General features: G+C 42.7%; 1 protein-coding gene across 1 annotated transcript; it reads left to right on the top strand.

Moving 5' to 3' along the window:
- Nucleotides 1–4: 4 nt before the first annotated feature.
- On the top strand, nucleotides 5–17,438 carry LOC110961287 (lysyl oxidase homolog 3-like). Its single transcript, XM_051946496.1, has 10 exons — nucleotides 5–7,356; nucleotides 7,391–7,526; nucleotides 7,967–9,600; nucleotides 12,622–12,786; nucleotides 13,059–13,199; nucleotides 14,006–14,347; nucleotides 14,420–14,701; nucleotides 15,431–15,760; nucleotides 16,366–16,448; nucleotides 16,517–17,438. Exons 3-10 carry the CDS (start codon nucleotides 9,513–9,515, stop codon nucleotides 16,613–16,615), a joined length of 1,530 nt encoding a protein of 509 aa, XP_051802456.1. The 5' UTR covers nucleotides 5–7,356; nucleotides 7,391–7,526; nucleotides 7,967–9,512; the 3' UTR covers nucleotides 16,616–17,438.
- The last annotated feature ends 1,014 nt before the right edge of the window (nucleotides 17,439–18,452 follow it).

Below are 18,452 nucleotides of genomic sequence, written 5' to 3'. Positions count from 1 at the left end.
CTCTAAAATGTCACAAAAATAGCTGAACAAGAAGCCAAATTGGACATTTCACTAAATATTATTTAAATTTAGGGTCAGACCCTGCAGTATTGAGATTCGTAGTGTCTACAGATACGGACCCGTACCCGTAGCCTGTGGCCTACGGATACGGCGCTTTACCTTACTATAAATATTAATGAGACGACATGAATATTAATGAGCCGGCTGATGAACGCGCTTTGTGATTGGCTGGTAATCCGACGTACATAAATATTAATGAGCCGGTTTGGTAATCCGAGTGATGAAGGCGCTTCCGTGATTCGAGGTGAATCTGCGTGCCGAACCTGTCATGTCAGTCATCTGCTGTTCTCTTTTCTATCATGCATAATGTCTTATAAATATCATTATCTGACTTTTTCACGGACAGCGATTTGGGGGTTGAAATCAGCACTACTATTAAAAATAGCAAAACTTTTTATTCACGTGACCCTGTTCTAATAAAGCACAAACAGCAAACAAAACAAATGGCGGAACTAACAGCCAGCAAACTACAAGTATTTTTTACCTTCAAAAGTAGCGACAGACTATTACATATTAACAACCTAAACAAAACCCTGACGTATTTTCTGCGTCTGTCAACACAGACCCTGCACGTCAGTCACTTTAATGTTAGCGGACTCTGTTGAATGGCTAATTTACATCACCACAAACAAATCTCACAATATCACAGTGAATCGAGTTTGTGGGTTTTTTTTTAATTCATGCCGAATTAAAGAGCTGCTCCTCACCATTCACGAGTGTTTGTTTCATATTCGACATCCTTAATTTTATCTTGTAAATTAGCGTCCGAAATTAAATGGGAACATTTGCAATGGAGTTCGTCAGCCGCTTCCACCACTGAACGCGGTAAACTAATTAATAGGAACTGGACTTCAAACAGTTTAGACACGGCGTCTAAAAGCGTAAAAACTGCAATGTCTAAAGTGTGAGAGGAGACGGTGTATTTTTGGTTAAATTATACAATGTTCGCCGTCAAAGTCATTCATATAAACTGCCTGTAATGTGCAGCAAATAGTAGTTAACCGGCGCCAGCTCTTCAGTGACCTTAACGGGTCCGTACCTCTAGTACAGATGCTATGAGTACGGGTCCGTACCTGTAGCATCAACCATTGAGATTAAGAAATCAAATCTATAAAATGTAAATACACTGAACTCATTTGGATATACAGGGTGACACAAAAAACAGGAACTTTTTAACAATCCAATAAAACCAAGAGTGATAGAAGAAAAAATATTTTATTCATAGTAATTGAAACCTTAAAACATGCCATTTAAGAAAGAATGATGGAATTTTCATTTTTGAAAAACTACGTCCTGTAGATGGTGTCCTCCTGTATAAATGCATTCTTGAAATCTGGGGCATTTGACTTCATGTTTCCACATGTTTGGAGCTGCATTTATTCCACAGATTTAACTTTTGTTCCAGTGAAAATGATCCATCAGCAGATCATTTGCACTGTAACAAAAGTAAATCTGCACCCAGTTAATGACAAACACGAGTGGAGCTGTTGAAGGCAGGATGTGGGACTGTGGAAGATGCTGGAGCTGAAGTGTCAGCGTGTGATCCACCGTCACGGACAGAATCAGCAAAATTGATGTGCTTCCTAAAGTGTGAGTGATGTGTGATGAGATCCAAAAAAGTGTATAAATAGAAAAGGCTGTTATTGTGGTGATTTCATGAAGCATTTTCAAACAGTGATTGAGCTCCATTTCAGAAACAGTCAGATCCGCTGGAAGTAAATATAGATTTAAAAATAAAAATAAAATTCCAGAAAAAATGGAGAGGCACACGTTTGTTGACCTTGCAGCAGCCACCTGCAGCTCCAGAGTGTTGACGGAGCTGCCGGCCTCAGACAATTCATATCATGTGCACTTCAAATGAGAAGTCACAGTGGAGGTTTTGTTTCTTAATACCATTTAAACAATTCATGCCACGTACCACTCGATATGAGAAGGCCCGCTGTAGATATTGTTTTTCGGTCAGGGGCTAAAGTGCAGGTCAAACCCATCTCCAATAAACTCCTAGTATTCCAGCTGTATTTATAGTCAACGGACCGGATGTTGGTCTCACTCATGGAGTTCTCAAAATTATTTAGAGGCATTTCCACGTGCGACACAATCTCCTAGGAAAACCTGACCACCCCACGGTGGTTTGACATTTTTATTTGCTTTAGTTTTCGCGTGAGCGGCTGGATTAGTTTCGTCTGAGGCTGCCCCTTGGAATTCTGGGTAATCATTGCTACGTCTCTGCAGAGCATAGACTACAGTCTATGGTAGCGCGTTAGCCTATCTAATCTTCTGTCTACATCTATGGTCAGCTTGTCTGGTAGCATCTCTGGCTGCTGATGACCTTGTTTTTGGAGTAAAACACGGTAAGAAGATTAATACTTTTAACCACTAGCATTGTTTTGTTGCGTGTTAAGTCAGCGACTTGTGAAGAGTTGTGTTTTGTCGTGTTTGAGCAGTTGGTCCAGACGTGTTAGCTAGCTAAGCGGCTAGGTTAGCTAGCGGGCAGTGGCGGCTTGTTAATCGGGGGCGCTAGGGCGCCGCCCCCATCAAGATTTTGTGATAAAGGTATTGATACAGTAAACATAAATACGTATTTAAAGCCTACCCGATGCTGAATGGAAGCAAGCTGAAGACAGAACGCGGTCTCATCTCCAGCAAAGTAGAGTTCAGAGCCTGCTGTGGTGCACTGGACCTATTCCAGCTGTTTATGGAGAACAATCTTGAAGTTGTCTTTTCAGAAACTGTCAATCTTTTAAGGATCCTGATCACCACACCCATGACCACAGCTGAAGCAGAGAGGTGTTTCTCAACCTTGAAAAGAGTGAAAACATTTCTCAGAAACACCATGACCCAGGAAAGGCTGAATGCCTTGGCCATGCTCTCCATGGAAAAAGAGACTTGTTTGTGAAATGACAGATTTCAATCAGAAAGTCATTGATAAATTTGCTGGCCTGAAGGAGAGGAGAGCAAAATTGATGTTCAAGTAATTGTTTTGTTGTGTTGTAATGCCCGTCTGCTAGTTTGGGCTGATGTTTGGGCTGCGAGGGCCGGTGTTCAGTCATGCCACTGGATTGATCATTCTGCTGCTGCCGCTGTTCCTGAGCCGCCTCCATTGGCAGCTCTTTCTTGTTTTTTTTGTTTGTTTGTTTTTTTTGTTGCAGACGCACCGTGACGTAACACGTCCGTGCACACGGTCAGAGGTGTTTGAAACATATATGTCTATGGTTTGAAAGATGAAAACAGGAAGAGCAAAGGTGGTGTGGAGTAGTGACCCATTTTATTTTTTATCATTAAAAGACAGTAAATACACAAAGCCCACAAGTGACAGAGAATAGGAAGAGATAAAAACATTTACTGTCATTACCGATGTCCAGTTTTAATAAAGTTCATGCAACTTTTATAAAATGATGAAAGTGAATAAATTGTATTTGTGTGATCTGTGTTTGATAGCTGTCTTTTCTCCGGTCATCCAGATGTTCAGAGGGAGGTGATGCCACATCTGGTCCAGCTGATGGAAGGTTTTGAAGTTCTCTGACTGAAGATGGTCCTCTGACTGGATTTAAGGTTCAGATGCTCAGGAACAAACTCCACCAATGAGCCAACAGGGAAGCTTTAGGATTATTAAATGCTGCTATGAAGGTTTCGCTGTTTTTCTTTGTGAATGCAATGTGCTCCAACTGAAACTTGAACTAGAACTTAGAAGTAAATCCTTCCATCTGACAGGATTTAGTTGCATTAATAACCTCATGACATTCTAATTTTTATCCCAGTCTTGGTTGGAAATAGAATCTCTGTATTGATTCAGGTAAAAACTGAACTTCACAGCATGTTGGAGCAAAACAAGCAGATGAAAAGTGTGATGGTGTTGGGCTGTCAGACCGTAATGTTGCAGCTTTTCTATCTCAGTTCATTCTGACATTCAGCTCTGAATCTACAGCAGATCCAGTTGATGGTGATCCATGCTGTGGAAGTCTCACATCTCCTCATTTAATTACACTGTTTTTTTCACCAACACTTTATTTAATAAAAGTCCCATTTAGTTTTTATGACTTTTTTTTTTTTTTTAAATGTGACGTTTTAATTTCTCTGTGAATAACTGCAGTCTAGTGGAACAGCTGGAGTTGTAACATCTGTTACATGTTAATCAGCAATTCAAAAGTAATGGCTGTTTTTGATTATTTAATTTTCAATGCATTTTTATTTATTGTTACTTTTGTGAGTTTCAAGTGATTTCAGTGAGAATTGTGGGTTTTTCCCTCTTTAACTGAGGGGTACCAACAATTTTGTCCACGTGTGTAATACATCAGATGTGTTCTATGGTAACTGCATGGTCCCTGATCAAATAAATGAATGCATGAAAAATAACTCCAGAAAAGGGTTTTAATAAGGTTCCTCCAGGAACCCTCCAAGAAAGCAGGGTTCCTTCATCATCCCCAGAGTTCTTTGAGGTTCTCCTGGTGCTAAGAGAGCAGCTTTCAAATCTACACTAGTTATTGGTGTGTTTCCTTCTGTTGGAGGAATGATCTGCTGAAAACACGTCTTTCTATCCTGGATTTCTTCACACTGAGGCAGATCAAGTGATGCACAACTGATGATCCTGAAGGAAACTGAAGCCCACAGATTCTCGCTTGTCCTCTTCTACAGGTTTGTTCTGGATGAACTTCAGAAACATGCTGAAGTTGACAGTGAGAGTGTGTGCAGTAAACGGACTTTATCTCTGCTTGTGCTGCATCGTTTCCATCCTTTTCCTGTTGTTAAGGAGGAAACCTCAGCTCTGATATCACAGCATCTGCTCACATCAGGACACTTGATCTGTTCTCTGTGGTTTTTAACGTCTTCACTTGTGAGAAGCAGCTCGTCTGTTGACTGACGACAGATAAAAGAGGAAGAAAGCCTTGGTGAGCAGACGGACGTGGACCTGGACATGGATCACCTGCTGCTGCTGCTGCTGCTGTGGAGTTCAGGTACGACTCAATGCTCACAGAGATTAGAACAGAAGAATACAGGAAAAGGAAATATGAGACACCAGCTAGAACTTCTGCACCTTTTTCTCTCTTTGTGCTTATTTTAGTTTGACGTTCTGTAGATTCATGCGGTTGATTTGTTGTCATTTTTGCTCATTTAGTGTTTCGTTTCGCACATTTCTAGGGTTATTTCCTTCTGATTTTTGGTCCAATCTTTGTTAGATTTTTGTCATTTTGTGCCACATTTTCATTGTGTTGCATCATTTTGAGGTTGTGTTCAATTTTGGTCGTATTGTGTCTCAGTTTGGTCTTTTTGCATCAGTTTGTAGCCGTTTGATGTCTAATTCTGGTCTTTTTCTTGTTGTTTGCATTTAGTTTTGGACATTTTGTGTGTGATTGTGGTCACTCTGTGTGTGATTTGTGTAGTTTTATATCTCATTTGGGACATTGTGAGTGTCCTTGTGTTCATTCTGCATCTCGTGAAGTGAACATTTCACATTTCAGCCTCCGAGCTTGGACCAGCCGTTGGCTTCAGCTCTGCAGCGCAGCAGCGAGTCACTCAGCTGATAATCCAGAATCAGTTTGTGTTTTCTGAGAGTGTTGATCAGAATTGTGCCTCATGTTGTTTCTGTCAGGCCTCAGAGGTGGAGGACGCCTGGCCTCAGCAGGTAAACACACAACACCAACATGAATCCTCGCTGCCTTTACTGGAGCTCACATTAATCTCATAAGTCACTGATACGTCTCAGACTCTAAGTGCAGCAGCTTTGGACGGGTTTTACTTCTTTGTGGCCGTTTCATTTCATTTGGCACATTTTGTGTCTCTCTTTGCATCTGTTTGTGCTCATTTTGTGTCTTTCTGGTTGTTTTTTGTCACATTTGTCTGTTTTGCATCTGCAGCCGTTCTGTGTCTCTTTGTGGCTGTTTTATTTGTGGTTGCATTTAAATTGTGTTATTTTGTGTCACATTTGTTTGTTTTCTGTCTGACTGGTCACTTTGCATCTCTTCATGTTTTCTTTTTGGTCACCTGTTGTGGAATTTGTGTCTCAGGTTGATTATTTTTTGTCTTTCTAGTTGTTTGTGTTGAATGTGGGTCATTCTGTTGCCTCTTTTTGCCATTTTCCATCTTCTTGTGGCCATTTTGCATCTATTTGTGGTTGTTTTTTGTCACATTTGGTAATTTAGTGCCACATTTTGCTCATGTTGCATCTCTTTGTTGCTGCTCTTTGTGCTCATTTAACATCTTTTTACGGTTATTTTGCCACATAGAGTGACTTTTGTGTCACTTTGCATCTTTTTGTTGCCATTTCTTGTGTTTGTGGCCGTTTTAAATCCGGTAACGTGCGTCTCAGAGCCTCTTAATCAGCCTGTATCATCTGTCCACTGTTCTGTAACAACCCGTTTACATGTTACATAGAAAACATACAAATAAAGAGAGACATCTATCATGAGTGGTTCAGTTTAAAAGCGCTGAGGACACTCTGAGCAACATCACTTCAATGTCAAAACTACTTTTCCTCTCAATCACTGCATTATTTCTCAGTAGAACAGCAAAATATTTAATCTGATGAATAATCAAAAACAAACACTTTATAAATAAGATTTAAGACTTTATTCTAAATCCAGGCTCCACAGTAGAAACTCAAAGTGAATCCAGCTGTGATTCCAGTCAGTCTAACTGCTGAACACGGTCCTAAAATGAGCTGAGAACAGCAGAACGTTCTCAGTTCTGGACCTGTGGAGTGAGTCTATCTATGTCTGTATCATGGCTCCACATGGAGAAGAACTGAACAGAGGAAGAGAAACATCTGACTGAGAGACTCGACAAAGATGGAAAACGATCCAGGAAGATCAGTGAGCAACTAAAAACCAGTAACGCACAGACTCAGCAGGAATCAGGAGGTCTAGAAGGAGTCATAGTACCACTAATCAGGAGGTCTAGAAGGAGTCATAGTTCCACTAATCAGGAGGTCTAGAAGGAGTCATAGTAGCACTAATCAGGAGGTCTAGAAGGAGTCATAGTACCACTAATAAGGAGGTGTAGAAGGAGTCATAGCACCACTAATCAGGAGGTGTAGAAAGAGTCATAGTAGCACTAATCAGGAGGTCTAGAAGGAGTCATAGTACCACTAATCAGGAGGTCTAGAAGGAGTCATAGTAGCACTAATCAGGAGGTCTAGAAGGAGTCATAGTTCCACTAATCAGGAGGTCTAGAAGGAGTCATAGTAGCACTAATCAGGAGGTCTAGAAGGAGTCATAGTTCCACTAATCAGGAGGTCTAGAAGGAGTCATAGTACCACTAATAGGGAGGTGTAGAAGGAGTCATAGCACCACTAATCAGGAGGTGTAGAAAGAGTCATAGCACCACTAATCAGGAGGTGTAGAAAGAGTCATAGTAGCACTAATCAGGAGGTCTAGAAGGAGTCATAGTACCACTAATCAGGAGGTCTAGAAGGAGTCATAGTAGCACTAATCAGGAGGTCTAGAAGGAGTCATAGTTCCACTAATCAGGAGGTCTAGAAGGAGTCATAGTACCACTAATAAGGAGATGTAGAAGGAGTCATAGCACCACTAATCAGGAGGTGTAGAAAGAGTCATAGTAGCACTAATCAGGAGGTCTAGAAGGAGTCATAGTACCACTAATCAGGAGGTCTAGAAGGAGTCATAGTAGCACTAATCAGGAGGTGTAGAAGGAGTCATAGCACCACTAATCAGGAGGTCTAGAAGGAGTCATAGTAGCACTAATCAGGAGGTGTAGAAAGAGTCGTAGTAGCACTAATCAGGAGGTCTAGAAGGAGTCATAGTAGCACTAATCAGGAGGTATAGAAGGAGTCATAGTAACACGAATCAAGAGGTCTAGAAAGAGTCATAGTACCACTAATCAGGAGGTGTAGAAGGAGTCATACTAGCAGTAATCAGGCGGTGTAGAAGGAGTCATTTCCACTAATCAGGAGGTCTAGAAGGAGTCATAGTAGCACTAATCAGGAGGTCTAGAAGGAGTCATAGTACCACTAATCAGGAGGTTTAGAATGAGTCATAGTACCACTGATCAGGAGGTCTAGAAGGAGTCATAGTAGCAATAATCAGGAGGTGTAGAAGGAGTCATAGCTCCACCAATCAGAAGTCCTAAAATGACTCCACAGACAGTGAACTACTTTCTCCATCCATCTGTAAAAACAGACATCAGCTGCTGCAGACTTGGTTCAGGGGTTCTCCATGGAAACCAGAGTTAGTGTGAAGCTCAGACAGTGTGAAGGAACCTTCAGAACATCAACTTCTATGGACGGAGGACCAGAACTAAACCTGGCTGCTGCTCAGAACTAAACTTCCAGATGAAAGTTTGCTGAAGAACATGAGATGAAGCCTGATGGATGCTGGAGAACATTCTTTGGTCAGATGAAGATCAATGAGTTGGGCTCAGATGGAGTCCAGATGTTTGGTGAGAACCTGACCAGGACTATCACAGTGGATGCATGGTCCTGACAGTGAAGCATGGAGGTGGGAGTGTGATGATCTGAGGCTGCATGGCGTCAGAAGGTGGGTCTGAGGAGGAACCAGAATGCTGGCTGACCAGATGAAGAAGAGGAACATTCCAGCAGGAGAACATCCAGAGAACATCATCACACCAGAGCTTCTCCACTAGAACCAAGTGGAACCAGGACCCGGACAGTGTAAGTCCTGAAGCCAGCAGAACCTTTGAGGTGTTCTCCAGAGAAAGGTAGACCAACACAACCCCTCCAGCAGAGAGCAGCCGAAGAACAAAGAAGAATGTGAGAAGATGTGAGCAGAAATGAGTGGACTCTGGTTTTCTGCATGAGGAGGACTGAGTCATCAGAGATAAAGGAGGACATATGAAGGACTGGAGGAACCAAAGAACCTCAGGAAACATGGAGTCACTTTAGGTCCACTGAGTTCCTGCTGTGGAGCCTGAATTTAATCCATGAAATCTGAACTGTAGTTTGGAATCTGATACCAGAGTAGATACTATTACTGCTGTAGAAGTAATCTGATTACTGTGAGGACAAATAGAGGCTTCTAAATAGAGAAATGATATGTTGTTGGTTTTTTTTGGTATTTTCTTGTTTCCCACAATCCTTTGTTTTGTTGCAGCTGCTCAGTGTGAAGCAGCCAAAGCTGACATTGTGCTGTTGGTGGATGAATCTTCAAGTATCTCCTTCCGGGACTTCTGGATCATGCGACAGTTTTTTCTTGAGATAATCAAAATATTCAACATTGGCCCAGATACAGTGCAGATGGGTAATGTTTTACTGTCTCAGGATTAGAACTGATTCTGTGTCTTTAACCCTCTGAGGTTCATTTTTCAATCTGAAGTCTTTGATCAGGGCAACAATGGCAGCACTGGGGTTTGATACTCTGACCTTCTGATCAGAGGCTTAGAGACTCAACCATTGAGCACTATTGTCATGTTGCTGTTATGAATAATCAGCTCCTTGCTGTCGTTCTTCAGGTCTGACTTCATTCGCTAGGACACCAAAGACCATGTGGGAGCTGAACACCCACCACACCAAAGAGTCGCTGCTGGAGGCTGTCTACAGATTGAAACAAATAGGTGGAGACACCTACATAGGTGGGAGAACAGCAGGTACAGCTGTAAACTAAACTTTCCATCCACCTGTAAAGTCCATGATTATCATTCAGTCTTTAGTCTTCAATGACTCCTAGAACTCTGAATTTATGATGGAATCATTGAAACATGAATCTTTGTCACAACAAACAATCATGAATTTTGGTTCTTTCATAGATTCATTAAAGTTTTTCTGGAAATATGATCAAATCTGCTGGATCATAAATACACAAACAAAAATGTTCATTTTTGGTTAAATTTGTCCATTTCCTCCTCAGTTCGGTTCTTCTGGTTTCAATCTTCTGGTTTATCTTTGACTCCTCTGGACAGAATTGGTTCAGTCCAACTAAACTTGTCATCTTTCTGACTCAGACTTGTTTCTTCATCAGTCCACAGGTTCTTGATTGGGCTAAGTCAGGACTTTGTGGAGACCAGTTTAGAACCTTCATTCCAGCCTGATGGAACCATTTCTTTACCACGTCTGATGTGTGTTTGGGCTCATTGTCCTGTTGAAACATCCAACTGTGTCCAAGATCAACCTTCTGCTGATGGTTTTAGGTTTTCCTGAAGAATGTGGAGGTGATCCTCCTTCTTCATTATTCCATTTACTTTGTGTAAAGCTCCAGTTCCACAGAGCATGATACTGCCACCTCCGTGCTTGATGGTAGGTTTGCTGTTCTTGGGGTTAAATGCCTCACCTTCAGTTCTTGTTCCATCTGACCTCAGAAGTTTCTTCCAGAAGGTCTTTTCTTTGTCCAAATGATCAGCAGCAGACTTGAGTGGAGCTTTAAGGTTCTGCTTCTAGAGGAAGAACTTCCTTCTTCATGGATCTTCTAAAACCCTGTGGACACTGACAGCTTTGTTCCAGCAGCCTCTCATCCATTTTGTAATAGTGTCAATGAATTTGTTGATTGTTTCACCTGATCCTGCCGTGTGTTTCTGTGTTCTCTGCTGGGGTTCAACACTGTGCCGGGTCAGTACCATTTACGATGAACCCAGAGAACACACAGCCCAGTCCCAAGCCTGCCTGGTGCCCCCAACAGTTGCTGCAGGGTGTAGCCAGCCAGGGGGTCCTCCTAGGACAACATGGCCAGCTAACACCCCCCTGGGGCATTATGAATCCAGAACCTGGAAGATGCCCTCGCGTCCTCCAGAACCTGGTGAACAATGTCCTCCTTAATTTCCTGAACCGCTGTGTTTTCAGTTACCTTGATGACATCCTGATCTTCTCCCAGAGCTAGGAGGAGCACTGTGTCCGCAAGTTTGCCAGGTTCATGAGCGCCTCATCCAGAACCGTCTGTATGTCTGGGCTGAAAAGGGCAAATTTGATGCTCAGATGATCTCCTTCCTGGGGTACATCGTTTCTGCGGGGGAGATCAGGATAGATCCTGCCAAGGTCGTTGTGGTGGAGGAGTGGCTGTGACCCGAGAACCAGAAACAGCTTCAGCGGTTCCATGGGTTCGCCAACTTGATTGATTGATTGATTGATTGCAGGGTTAGATCTTAACTTTTTTCTGCACTAGCCACCCGGGCTAGTAGCTTGCAAAATGCGCTAGCCTGCAGAATGTTGCTTACTTGAAGCCCATCTGTGACAATTTTAGAAGTTTCAATACTAAAGTTAAAACAGTTATCAAGTTGAAAAAAACAATGCTCCCACTTTGGTGTAATGAAACCATTATTTTATTCATTCCTTTATGGTTCTCATACATGACCTTTCTGTATAATTAGTGATGGTAACAGTTTTACTTTAAAGTATAACACACATTGGCTAGTGGTGAACCTGGAAACCAAAACTGCGATAAATTAATAACGACAAAATGTGGTAAAAAAGGCTTATCTTAACATGTCTCTATTACAGGCAGGTTAAATTAGATATTTACAACTATGCTTTAGGGCTGGACCCGAATATCCGAATATTCGTTCGCTACGGCGGTATCCGGATATTAATTTTGGTATCCGAATATTCGCTTTAATAGGGCCCGAATATTCAGAGGCCAGAAACCACTATTCGGGCCAGCCCTACTATGCTCATAACTAACTGACACAGCACTAAGGAACACCTGTTTCCTCAACTTGAAAGTCACATGCATTTCAATTCTAAAAAACTAACAGATTTTGAGACTTCTTGAATCTCCATACTCACCAGGTTATGCTCCCTGTGCTCAGAATCACTGGCCATCTGGATAAGCCCATTAAAAGCTATGCTATCTTGCAAATTCACTGCAAATCTCCTCACTCACATTTCAAACAAACTTTTCAAACATGGCTGACATCACCCCACCTTACTGCCCTGCCATCTACCCTAAGTTACAGATTCTGTTAAGCACTTATCATGGTGCAACACAGTTACCTGTGTCAATGAACAATGACATCAACAATACATTACAATAGAAATAGAGTGAACTTAAAAAGTTTTGCACTAGCCAACACGGGCTCGTAGCAGAGATTTTGCACTAGCCCGTGGATATCTGCACTAGCCACGGGCTAGCGGGCTAGTGTTAAGATCTAACCCTGGATTGATTGATTGATTGATTGAACTTCTACTGCCACTTCATCAAGCCGCACCGTGGCCCCTTTCACGTGTTCACCTCAACCCTCAGAAAATTCTCTTGGAACCTGGAGGCAGAGGCAGCGTTCTAGGAACTCAAGGACCGGTTCACCTCAGCCCCCATTCTCATCCAGCCAGATGTCTGCATCGTAGAGGTGAATGCCACGGGTCTGTGTGTTCTGTTTGGGTTCACCACTGTGAACCGTGACAAGTTTGTTTTTTTTAATTTCCAGAAGACCTTTAATAAATCTTTGAAAGAACCAAAATACATGATTGTTTTTTATGACAAAGATTCATGTTTCAATGGTTCCATCACAGAAAATATAGAGTTAGAAGAGTAATTGGAAACTCAACACTGAATGATAAACATCAACTTTACAGGTGGATGTAAACTTTAGTTTATAACTGTCCTTCTGAAATGATGAATCCCTGAACTTTCCTTCACATTTTTATGCATCCTTCTTGTTGTCACTCAGGAAAGGCTCTGGAACACATCCTCCGCTACAGCTTTAAATACGACAAGGGAATGCGACCAGACGCGAAAAAAATTGTTGTTGTTGTCACTGATGGAGATTCCATAGATGATGTAGAGGAGCCTGCTGAGCACCTGAGAGACACCGGCATCGAGGTCTACGCGATCGGTGAGTGACTCTGACTGATTCAGTTTCAACAGTAACACTTCTGAAAGTACGACATCAAAACTGTGAAGCACCAAAGAATTGGGTGGAGCTGGTGTCTTTGTCAGTGTTTAAAACATCTAATGAGGCTTGTTTCAGATCTCTGCAGGTTGGTTTTGGCAGTAAACTGAGCTGAAACAAACGGCTGCACAAGAATCAGGAAACTGCAGTTTTATTCCAACCAAACTGTTCTCTTTGTTTTGAAAGCACAGTTTTAACTCAGCGTTTTCTTTCAGGTATCCAGGATGCCTTAGAGCTCCAGTTGCTGATGATGACCGCTGATGTTGATCACATGTACATTGCCGAAGACTTCAGTTCTCTACTACAAATTGTCAACGATTTCTCCATCAGCCTCTGTAACAGCGCTACGAGCCGAGGTAAACAATCATCAGCACTTATAGTGACTCATGTTAGTGTTGTGGAAGTTCAGCGAGGTCCAGAGAGGATGAGGAGGCCGACACAGAGAGACTCACTGGAGACTCAGAGGACGTAGGTTGAGATGAAGGTTTACTGATGTCAGGAGAAGTGACACCGACAGAGCAGCAGTACATGCAAGCCATGGCAACATCAGTTGTGAGGATTCTCTCTGATCTTTGAGTTTATATTGTAGTTGGGAGAAGGTCAGATTTAGATTACAGTCCGACATGGAGACAGCTAGTCTGCTGAGTCACATCAGAATAGACGATATCTAACCTCCTGCAGCGTCTGCCTGCCCGCACAACTAGGAGTCTTAGAACGGCGACTATGCTGCATCAGAACATATATCTGTATTTACCAAAGGAAGGAAACTGTCTATCATCCAGTTTATACAGAACAGACATGACACGAAACCTGTACGAAGAGCAACAAGACTGCAGCTGCATGAAGGAAGCAAAGTTTAAAGAAGAAAAACAGAATCAAACCCATCATCTGAGAGCAGTTTGGTTTGTGATGCTGGAACAACAACCCTCATCCACTGTCTCTGTTGGTCAGATTCATTTAAGTCATTTCCTCTGAATTCATCAATTATTTCTGATTCTGATCAGCAGAAGAACTGAGGATTTGACCCAAATCCACCTTTGTTGGTTTTTGTTCCTCATCAGTGTCGTTCTTCATGCAGCCACCAGATGGCACCAAAGGAGGACGTTTGAAATCCTCCAAACAGCTGCTGGAGAACTTTTCAGTGTTTTCTCTTTCTTTTCAGACTCTGTGAGGCTGGTGAATGGAACCAGTCTGTGTTCAGGAAGACTGGAGGTCAGATCCAACCAGTTTAACCAGTCTAACCAGTCTAACCAGTCCAACCAGGGGTGGTCCTCGGTGTGTGAGGCTGACTTTGACCTGCAGGATGCTGAGGTGGTCTGCAGGGAGCTGGACTGTGGGGCTCCTTGGGTCCTCCGGGGGGCGCTCTATGGAGAGGTGGAGACTCCATGGTGGAGCAGAGAGTTCCAGTGTGGAGGCCGTGAGTCTGCTCTGATGGAGTGTAGAAGCTCCGCCTCACATAGAAACACCTGCTCACCTGGCAGAGCTGCTGGACTCACCTGCTCAGGTAGAAGAGGAGCTGCAGCTCTGATCTGAACTCTCTCTGTTGTGTTACTGATCCTCTGTGGTTTGTGTTCAGAGCCGCTCAGGTTGGTGGGAGGAGCCAGTCGCTGTGCAGGTGTTCTGCAGGTGAAGCTGGTGGAGTGGAGGATGGTGGACGGCTCTGACTGGAGCCTGAAGGCAGCAGCTGCAGCCTGCACAGAGCTGCAATGTGGTTCTGCTGTTTTAACAGCGAGCAGCAACCAGTCCTCAGAGAGTCCAGGGTGGAGCGTCGACCGTCGGTGCGTTGAGGCCGGATGGAGGCTGAGGGAGTGTTCCAGGTCCACTTGGTCCTCCTCCACCGTGGAGATCGTCTGCTCAGGTCAGTGCTTCTCTGATTGGTCCACCCCGCGTCCAATCCGTCTCTGTCCAGAGACACGATTGGACTCGGGGTGGACCAATCCTAGTGGTGCAACGGATCATCGTTGATCTGTGATCTGTATGGATTTCTGTCCATGGTTCAAAATGCACGTGGTCTGCAGACTGATTGATGAAAAAAGTTGTACGTGCAGAGCTCATGTTTAATCCACACTAGTGCAGCGGTCGTCATGGCTAGCGGAGGAGCAGAGGAACTTGAAAAACTTTCTGCGTCATTTAAGTCGTCCATATGGGAGCATTTTGGCTTCCCTCTAAAATACAGTGATGATGGAAGAAAGGTGGTGGACAAAACTATAACAGTGTGTAGGCACTGTAGCAGAGAAAGCCGTATGAGAGAGGAAACACATCGAGCATGACCACCCGTATGAAGAGACATCACCTGTCAGTGACAGGAGCCAAGACGAAGGCTGCTCTACAACCGCTGATCACCGCGGCATTTAAACGGCTGTTTGCTTCAGAATCCGACCGGTCTAAAGCTGTTACAGAAGCTGTTGGGGTGTTTACAGCTGCAGACATGAGGTCATATTCCGTGGTGCCAAACACGGGGTTTAAACATGCTGAACGTCCTTGTTTACTCTTTTGATCCGATCTGTGACTTAAAACTGTGATACAATCCGAACCATGAGTTTTTTTGATCCATTGCTCCCCTAACCAATCCCGTCTCTGCTTCCAGACCTGCTGGAGCGGCCCATCATCTTGGCGTCCTCTGTGGACGGGGTCTCTGAGGCCCAGCAGCAGGGCTTCCGGGTGTCCTGGCGCTCCAGCTTCACCCTCAGCTGCTCCATCCAGCCTCAGTACCCAGGAGGCTCCTTCCAGCTCAGCTTCACCTCCTCCTCCAACACCACGCTCAGCCGCACCCAGGAGGCCGTCAATCACTCCGCCCACTTCCTGTTTCCTGTCACAGACCACGCCCACCAAGGCAGCTACACCTGCGTCTATCACGTCCACGTCTTTTCCCACAACTTCTCCTCCGAGAGCCGCCGGCTGTCTCTGGTGGTCTCAGGTGAGTGGAGCTCAGGTGGAACCCGAGCAGGAAGTCCTCAGCAGCAGCCGACCGGAATCAGGAGCTTCCAGGTTGAAGATGGAGGCGGATCAGCCACATTTAAAAACAGCCCAAGAGCCGCAGTTCAACATTTAACCCACAACTTTAACTACTAACCAAGAGACTCCACAGTATTATTCATGACACAAATACAGTGACAACGTTAAATGTGAAGCTCAGCGCCTGCAGGAACATTTATTATTTAAACTCACCCAGATAATGATCCTAGAAAGTTTTAGACGCATTTATCAGACTCATTTAAACGTCAAACGTGGGACCATACAGGATTATTTATTACAGAAAGTCACCTGAAAACTGAAGTGTCAAAGACCCTGTAATGTTCTTTATTCTACAATTTGACCAAAATCATTGAAGTTAAGTTCCTCCAATATTTATTCTGGAAATTTATCAAAGATCCTTCAATGTTTTAATGATATAAATGAACTGAAATAAGTTAAATATCAAAGATGGAGTTTTATTATTTCCTTAAAGTGATTTAAATAATGTAGTTCTAAGATCAGACTGGGTTCTGTGTGGTTCTGATGGTTCTAATGTGTGTTCTTCAGATCCAACAGTGTTCTTCATCAGACTGACGCTGCTGCTGCTCAGTCTGCTGATCTTCACGTCTCTCATCTGTTTCAGCCACAAGGTACCGACTTTAACCTCAGGACACCAGAGGAACCCTGAAGCACTCTAACATCTGCTGTTTCTGTCCAGACCGCCAGGAAGTACAAGAGGAGTCCACAGGAGGACGTGGAGGTGGAGCAGCAGACCAGGAGAAGAAGGAGGATCCTCCAGGTGGAGCAGCAGATCTGAAGAAGAAGGAGGATCCTCCAGGTGGAGCAGCAGATCTGAAGAAGAAGGAGGATCCTCCAGGTGGAGCAGCAGATCTGAAGAAGAAGAAGGAGGATCCTCCAGGTGGAGCAGCAGACCAGGAGAAGAAGGAGGATCCTCCAGGTGGAGCAGCAGATCTGAAGAAGGAGGAGGATCCTCCAGGTGGAGCAGCAGATCTGAAGAAGAAGGAGGATCCTCCAGGTGGAGCAGCAGATCTGAAGAAGAAGGAGGATCCTCCAGGTGGAGCAGCAGATCTGAAGAAGAAGGAGGATCCTCCAGGTGGAGCAGCACTGATGGTCTGGAGGAACCCATCAGCTGGTTAGAGTTTCATAGAAGGTCTGCTTTCGTCCAGAGATCTTCAGTTCACTGAAAATATTCACATTTCAGAGTTTAAATGAGACTTTCAGTGTTTGTGTTTAAAATGCTCTGATCATGGATCAGAACAGTTCCTGTAATAATTAACGACTGATCGATTGATCGTTCTACCTCCAGCTGGTGGAGAACGTTCTCAGATCCTTTACTTCAGTAAAGCAGGAATACCACAGTGTACAAATATGTAGCAGTACTGCAGTAAAAGTACTCAGTATAACCTCAGATCATTTATTACTCTGTATTTCTGTATTTTACTGTTTTATTATTAATGTTTGCTAAAGCAGCAGTCAGTGATTATTTTTATCATTTCTACATTTCCTCATTTATCGGTTGGTTTGTAAAAATTAATACCGTTGTATGAATACTCGTGAAAATGTCTCCTGTTGTGTATTTTTACTGATTTGTTCTTTAATAAAGTTTGACCATAAAATTACACGATTATTTACTGTGTTTAAATCAGAAATGTTTTTAGCACATTTTCTCCGTGTTGTGAAAATACAGATAATATTTAGTGAAATCACAGAAATAGTGTTAATTTACATGATGACTGTAAAATAAAAACACCTTTATTTGAACAAACTGCAGTTATTTCTGACAGCTTTACTGCATGTAACTTATTTATAGAGCGAAGGAGCCTTGTCCTTACCTCCTGTTATATTAATATGTATTTATAATTCATTTAACATCTGTTCTACACATTCACCAGTTATTTTACTGATATTTTTAATTAGTGGAGTGTCCCTTTAACCCTTCTGTTGTCCTCATTTATGGGCATCAAAAAATATTGTTTCCTTGTCAGAAAAAAATCCAAAAATTCAGCATAAAAATTCCTCAATTTTGTAAAAAAAAAATGAAATCTTCAAGAATAAAATTCAAAAAAATCCCTGAAAAGTTTCCCTGAAAAGTTTTATTGAAAAAATGAAGAAAAATCCCCAAATTTAGCAAGAAATAAAAATTAAAAAAAATATACAAATTTGTAAATATTTTCAAAAAATGAATACAAATCTTCCAAAAAAATCCTAAAAATGTCTAAAGTGATTATAAATATATCAGTAAAACTTCTAATATTTTCTTTAAGAACATACAAAAAGAAAAAAAAAATCCAGTGAATTCCGCAAACTTTCTGTTTTATTTTGAAAACAGTTCAGGGAAAAGTACTTCTGAAAGCATTTGAGGTGAGAAATAAGCTCCTGAATGTGTCCTGGTTTTAGTTCAATGACGGCTGGTTCAGACTTTCACGACCTCCTCTCCCGACATTTGCATAAAGTAGAAATCAACTTTATGCAAATGAGCTCTGTGGCGACGCGATTTAATGAAACCAGCATTCAGCACGGTGCGTTTCACAGGCGCTTTTCCACCAGCACCTACTCTACTCAGTTTAAGTGTTTTTTTATTACACCTCATTCATAGAAGTCCCTTAACATCGTTTGTGTGCGACACAAACGCA

Source organism: Acanthochromis polyacanthus, chromosome 3 (genome assembly GCF_021347895.1).
Source record: "Acanthochromis polyacanthus isolate Apoly-LR-REF ecotype Palm Island chromosome 3, KAUST_Apoly_ChrSc, whole genome shotgun sequence".
Lineage (NCBI taxonomy): Eukaryota > Metazoa > Chordata > Actinopteri > Pomacentridae > Acanthochromis > Acanthochromis polyacanthus.
This window is presented reverse-complemented; position numbering and strand designations above follow the sequence as displayed.